At 46.4% G+C, this 6978-nt stretch overlaps 1 protein-coding gene across 4 annotated transcripts in view; it reads left to right on the top strand.

The window, feature by feature from the left end:
- LOC781635 (liprin-alpha-1-like) overlaps positions 1-3730 on the top strand; it is an 11127-nt gene extending 7397 nt beyond the window's left edge. For 2 of the 4 annotated variants that reach the window (XM_059880587.1, XM_059880588.1), the window contains 2 exons: positions 124-345; positions 961-1345. In XM_059880587.1, the coding sequence (XP_059736570.1) occupies positions 124-345; positions 961-1065 (327 nt within the window). In that variant the 3' untranslated portion in view covers positions 1066-1345. Of the gene's footprint in view, positions 1-123; positions 346-960; positions 1346-3635 lie in introns of those variants that run through there. The other 2 variants (XM_059880590.1, XM_059880589.1) reach the window with 2 other exon arrangements.
- The last annotated feature ends 3248 nt before the right edge of the window (positions 3731-6978 follow it).

Genomic DNA, 6978 nt, shown 5'->3' on the forward strand with positions numbered 1-6978 from the left:
ATGCCACGAGGGTCCTGTGAGCTCCCAGAGTGCAGAAGGCAGTTTTGACTCACAGATTGCCTGGAAGTACTGTGTTCCCTCCTCCCAAAACCAGGCTGATGTAAGGCTTCCTTTCCCCCTTAGAGACCCTCCGACGGCTCTCTAAGCCACAAGGAAGACATGGTTAAGAAGATGGAGCTCCAGGAAATCATAGAGAGGCAGTTGCGGGGGCAGAGCCAGGTGGAGGAGCGCCTGGCAGCCCTCTCTGCCCACGTGAAACATTTGGAGGAGGACCTGGACACGGCCAGGAAGGACCTCCTCAAGTCCAAGGACATGAACAGAAAACTTGAGCGGGACGTCCGCGAAGTGAGTGACTGCAGCTGTGTCTGTTGTCCTGAGGTGGAATGTGGGTTTCTTGTTCTCCCGGGGATCTCAGCCTTGGGATGGCTGCGTGAGTAAGAGCAGAGCACTGGAGAGACCACAACTGGCTGCCTCCCTGCCTCTGCATCGAGGTCTCTGGGTAGAAGAGCCTGGTCCAGGCGGTCCGTTGGCAGTGGACCAACATGAAGGCAGCCCTGACGCTGTGCGCACCCTGGGTGTGGACTCCTCATTTCCACAAGTTCTAGGGGGCCCACTGTGTTCCTTTTTTAAAAATTCATTCATCCATTCATTCATTTATTGGCGTATAGTTGCTTTACACTGCTGTGTCAATTTCTGCTGTACAGCAAACTGAATCAGTCATCTATCTATCTATTTACGGATCTGTCTCTCTTTTAGATTTCCTGCCCATTTGCTTCACCACAGAGCACTGAGCAGACTTCCCTGTGCTGTACACTAGGTCCTCACTCGTTGACTTTATGTGTAGTATCAGTGCTGTATATGTCAACCCGAGTCTCCCAGTTCATCCCCGCCCCCCGCCCCCCACTACTGCCTGTCAAATGTGTTCCTGATGATGCTGAAATTTGCTTCTGATTCACTCAGGCGAGTCTGGTGACACCTGTGGAGCCTGTTCTCTCGGAGAGATGGGAGCATGCTGTGTGGGCTCTGCTGAGGCAGCTTGCCTGGCCATCTTCTCGAGTTTTCTGAGGTTCTGCTCCTTGAAGGGATGTGTGACAGTGATACCGGCGGTCAGACAAGTCGAGTGGTGTTTGCTCACCCTCAGATCCTCAGGCCCGAGCTGTGTAACCATGTGGAATCATGATGTCTCTGGCGGTCATGTCTGCGGGTGTCCTGATTTATGAGAAACTCCCTAGCGGTCACTGTGAAAACAGAGAGTGCTGGGGACTCAGGCCTCTTCCTGTGAGCCTCGCCTCTCCTCTGTGCACAGACAGACAGCACCCACCCGGCCCACCCTCCCCGTGAGACCGTCTCAGAGAGAACCCCTCCAACATGTGGTACAGCAGGTGTACTTGTTTAGTAGCTTGGTGTGAGTTATATTCTGTGTGAGAACTCAAAACAGAAATATTTGCACAGGTTTGCATAAGCTATTCACACTACTCTTTGGCAACAGGAGATTAGGTGGCAGAGTTTAATACGTATAGAATTCTAGAAAACGCGTTTTCAAGACCTTTCACTTTTAAAGTTAGGACTTTGCCCACATTGGTTACTTAGTGACCAGGGAGGGACCTGAAGTGGATTTTGAAGTGGCGGACAGGAGTTGCACCAGCAGCAAGTTCTGGTCCTGGTTTGAGCGTTTCATCCATGTGGTGTAACTCTGCTTTGAAGAACTAGGGCTTGAGAAGGCTGCTCCCAGTTGTGTACAATTTGACTTCTGTTCCACTCGTTAATATTCTACTTTAATTCTGAGGAAATTGCATGAGACTTTTCCAACTTTCACTCGAGGAAACGAGCCTCAGAGCTCCCCGTGATCTGTTGAAGGTCCCCTCCTTGTTCTGGGTCAAGCCCGCCTGGTATGGTGTAGCAGACAGAGGTCCTGACTTCATGCCAGATACCTTCCCTCCTAGAATTCTTGAATAACAGGGTAGTTTAGTATACTTTTCGTTTGCTGTTTGGGTTTATGAGGTAGAAAAGAAGCTTGGTAAACCAAGTGGCTGGACAGAACGTTAAGACAGATGGGTGCCAATCGTGACCTTTGGGATAGGCGCATTTTTGCTCACGTCCGAGAAAACTGCCGTGTCTAGGACTTTTATTCTGAGGACGTTAACTTTATGTTTGATTTGAAACTTAGGACGACATCAGTAATAAACTTGAAAATGAAATTGCAAATAAGGATTCTAGGCATCGACAGGTAATCGGCTTTATGAACTGTGTCTGACTTTATAGTAGTGAATTACTGAGGAAGGAAGGTAAAGATCTTTTCATGTGACTCCACAATTGGAAATCAGTCCAGTGTAAAGTTTCTTATGACCCTAAAATACTGTGTTCAAAAGTGTGGATGTACATCATGGTAAATCAGCTGTACTGGAAGGAAATACATTTTTAAAAAATTGCGGGTGACTGCAACTTACAGGTTTGAATTATTCTGGGACTTGGTTTAAACCATTTGTGAATTCCATTCCTTGACTCTTTTGTTGTACTTGAAGGTGAATTGTTGGCTTGTTTTTTGAGTTTTTACCGAAAGAGTAGAGAGCAGCAGGGGAACTTTCACGGCAGGCTGGCTGCCTGTTGGGAACTGGGTCACTGTGACAAAAGGCAGGGTTAGAGCTCCAGTCTGATTAGGGTTTGTACTTCCTGTGGTGTGGTAAGCCTTACTCGCTCCTGTTCCGACGGGTCTCAGATAATCAGGACTTTAACCAGGAAAACCAAATCTGGCTTCTCCAAAACAAAGTGAGTCAGTCTGGTGTGTGCCAAAGTGTATCATTGTCCCCACCACAAAATAAATACTAGAAAGCCATTGAAAAGTATGATGGGAATGCTAATTAAAAGCATCACGAATACAAAATAATGGCTGTAAAAGGCAGATCAGAAATACTATGTACCATATGCTTATTATTTTCTGCGGGTTTTAAAGCATAGCATATTGTGTTGTGTACGTACATAGAGGAATACGCACACAGAAAAAGTAAGAAAGCTGCTTAGAAACAAATGCTAACCTCTCAGGAACCTGAGCTTATAGATAGTTTAATTTTTTTCTTTTTTAAAAAGAATCTGTCTAAATGTTCTACATGAAAGTTTTCAGAGTAAGAAGCTCTGTTAAAAGAATAATCGTGCATTTACGAATACTAGTTAACTGCATTTCACCAGCATGCTCTTATCAGGTCTGTATTTCAGAGGAGATGAAAGCCATATTTTGGCTTACACGCCCGTAGCCATCTGCGGGTCGTAGGGTTCCGTCTAAATGATGATTTCTCGGTGATCGTTTTAAGAAGGGTCTGTAGTGAACCCTTCTTCCCTTAACTTGGTCAATAAGAATGAATAAGATTCTACAAGATCTTCTTTAATATAGAAGAACTTTTTTTTTTTTTTTTTTAAGAATGTCCTTGGGAATGTTTAGGAAAAGCAAAATACTCTGGCAGGAGGTGTTCTGCCTCACTGAGACCAAGCCCAGGAACACTGAGAGAAAATATACCCTGAGGGAGCTTCCGAAACAGAATGAATCCACTAGACACGTGCATTTAGGTTTTGTCTCAGCTTACTTAAAGCGACAGTGGCTTACACCTCTCGGCCTGTGTTGATCCTCTGCTCTCCCTTTGTAGACAGAGGATAAGAACCGCCAGTGCAGGAGCGCCTGGAGCTGGTAGAGAAGCTGCAGCAGAGACTGCGGAGGCAGAGACGCTGCCCGAGGTGGAGGCGGAGCAGGGCGCAGAGGGTGGCCTCGCTCTCCAAGTGCTCTTTGGGTCCCTGGGGGGCGGGCACAGGGAGGGCCTGTTCCCCTGCTCTCCCACCCGAGCCCCTGCCCTGCTGCTCAGTCCACACAGGAGCGCAGGACGTGGGGGTCGTGCTGCCCGTCTGAGATGGGAGCGCTCCCTGAGTGTCAGGCACGCCCCACTTCTGCGTCATCCCTACGTTAATTTCCCTCCAGTTTTGTCCCGAGTTCTGTGGTTCCCTAGGACGTTCAGCTCCGAGTCACTGCTGCTCAGAGTTCAGTCAGCCACTCAAAGCCTAGCAGATAGAGACCTAGGAAAAAATCCCATTCTCGTTTGAAGAGATGGCCAAAATAGCTCTGTAATGAACACAGTTTTAAGTTGTTATCCATACACTTGTTAAAGAAGTCCAGCAGGGCACGTGCAGACCCGAGGCCCCACTCCCCACTCGCCGTCCCCAGGAAGCCCGCGAGGTGAGAGGCCATGTCCTTGGGATGTGGCGCTGCTGGGGGCACCGACCCCATTGCCAGCCAGCCAGGCCACCCTGTCCTTCTGACGGGAAAGGTGTTGCCCTGCGCTGCCGGTGGGCACTGGCTGAACATAGAGAGTCGGGCCGGGTCTATGCTGACGCGGCTGTCGGAAGCCTTGCCAGGAGCTCAGTGAGCTCCCGAGGGGCCATCAGGTCGCGGGAGGCCGCAGGTGTCCTGAGCTCACAGACCCTCCCAGAGCAGGGCACTAACAGCCGCCAGGAGGCACCCTTCTGCCTGTGATCTTCCTCTCCAGGCTTGGTTTCTCCTCTCCCCTGGCATCTCTGCTGTCCATCTCTCTCTTTTTTTTGATCAGTGCAAAGAAATAGAGGAAAACAAGACAATGGGAGAGACTAGAGATCTCTTCAAGAAAATTAGAGATACCAAGGGAACATTTCATGCAAAGATGGGCACAATAAAGGACAGAAATGGTATGGACCTAGTAGAAGCAGAAGATATTAAGAAGAGGTGGCAAGAATACACAGAACTTTACAAAAAACATCTTCATGACCCAGATAATCACGATGGCATGATCACTCACCTAGAGCCAGACATCCTGATATGTGAGCCTTAGGAAGCATTGCTACAAATGAAGTTAGTGGAGGTGATGGAATTCCAGTTGAACTATTTCAAATCTTAAAAGATGATGCTGTGAAAGTGCTGCACTCAATGTGCCAGCAAATTTGGGAAACTCAGCAGTGGCCACAGGACTGGAAAAGGTCAGTTTTCATTTCAATCCCAAAGAAAGGCAATGCCAAAGAATGCTCAAACTACCGCACAATTGCACTCAAAATTCTCCAAGCCAGGCTTCAGCAATACGTGAAACATGAACTTCCAGATGTTCAAGCTGGTTTTAAAAAAGTCAGAGGAACCAGAGGTCAAATTGCCAACATCTGCTCGATCATGGAAAAAGCAAGAGAGTTCCAGAAAAACATCTATTTCTGCTTTATTGACTATGCTACAGCCTTTGACTGTGTGGATCACAATAAACTATGGAAAATTCTTCAAGAGATGGGAATACCAGACTACCTGACCTGCCTCTTGAGAAACCTGTATGCAGGTCAGGAAACAACAGTTAGAACTGGACATGGAACAACAGACTGGTTCCAAATAGGAAAAGGAGTATGTCAAGGCTGTATATTGTCACCCTGCTTATTAACTTATATGCAGAGTACATCATGAGAAATGCTGGGCTGGAAGAAACACAAGCTGGAATCAAGATTGCTGGGGAGAAATATCAGTAACCTCAGATATGCAGATGGCACCACCCTTATGGCAGAAAGTGAAGAAGAACTAAAGAGCCTCTTGATGAAAGAAGAGAGTGAAAAAGTTGGCTTAAGCTCAACATTCAGAAAACAAACATCATGGCATCCAGTTCCATCACTTCATGGCAAATAGATGTGAAACAGTGGAAACAGTGTCAGACTTTATTTTGGGGGGTTCCAAAATCACTGCAGATGGTGATTGCAGCCATGAAATTAAAAGACGCTTACTCCTTGTAAGAAAAGTTATGACCAACCTAGACAGCATATTAAAAAGCAGAGACATTACTTTGTCAACAAAGATCCATCTAGTCAAGGCTATGGTTTTTCCTGTGGTCATGTATGGATGTGAGAGTTGGACTATAAAGGAAGCTGAGCGTCAAAGAATTCATGGTTTTGAATTGCGGTGTTGGAGAAGACTCTTGAAAGTCCCTTGGACCAAAACTGTGAAATACAAGACTGGTTGCAAGGAGATCCAACCAGTCCATCCTAAAGGAAATCCATCCTGATTGTTCATTGGAAGGACAGATGTTGAAGCTGAAACTCCAATACTTAGCCACCTGATGCGAAGAGGTGACTCATTGGAAAAGACCCTAATGCTGGGAAAGATTGAAGGCAGGAGGAGAAGGGGATGACAGAGGCTGAAATGGTTGGATGGCATCACTGAATCAATGGACATGAGTTTGAGTAAGCTCCGGGAGTTGGTGATGGACAGGAAGCCTGGTGTGCTGCACTCCATGGGGTCGCAAAGAGTCCTACATGACTGAGCGACTGAACTGAACTAAATCCTTCTGATGAGAATGCAAACTCTCCTCTCTGATATGTATAGAAAAGAACACTTGCATCATCAGCTCAGTGGTGGTCAAAGACTATCACCTGAAATCATGTCAATTTACTTTAGCAAAGACAATACTTCCGGATTTGTGGCTGCAACGGTAGCTACCACTTGGATGACTTTGTGGTAGTCTGTTATCATCTATAGATTCTGCCTCAAGTTTGTAAACTAGTGAGTTAAGTGGAAATGTGATGGGAAGATTGTCATCACAAGGCTTGATCTTAAAGGTTAGCACTAATCTTTATTACTACCCCAAGATGTGATGCTATGTTTTATTTAATATGGTTTATTAATGCCTTACTGAGATGGGGATGAAGTTTTAGGATTCTTCACTTGTCTTTCTCTGATATAATAGTCCCTACACCACAGTGAAGTTTCTGTCAATTACCAAATACGTCCACTCTAATTATAAATGTGCAGATGAGATGTGACCACCAGGGGGGGTCACTGACCCAGCGTACCCAGGGAGTCTAGCAGTCCATTGATGTTCTTTGCTCATGCTTCCACTCTAAAAGTGGGACCACAGTGGTGTTTCTGTTCCCTGGTTATCAGTATCAGCTCTGACTCAATGCCAAACTGTCCCCAAAATATTTGGGAATTAGTCTTCTTCT

Source organism: Bos taurus, chromosome 23, assembly GCF_002263795.3.
Source record: "Bos taurus isolate L1 Dominette 01449 registration number 42190680 breed Hereford chromosome 23, ARS-UCD2.0, whole genome shotgun sequence".
NCBI lineage: Eukaryota > Metazoa > Chordata > Mammalia > Artiodactyla > Bovidae > Bos > Bos taurus.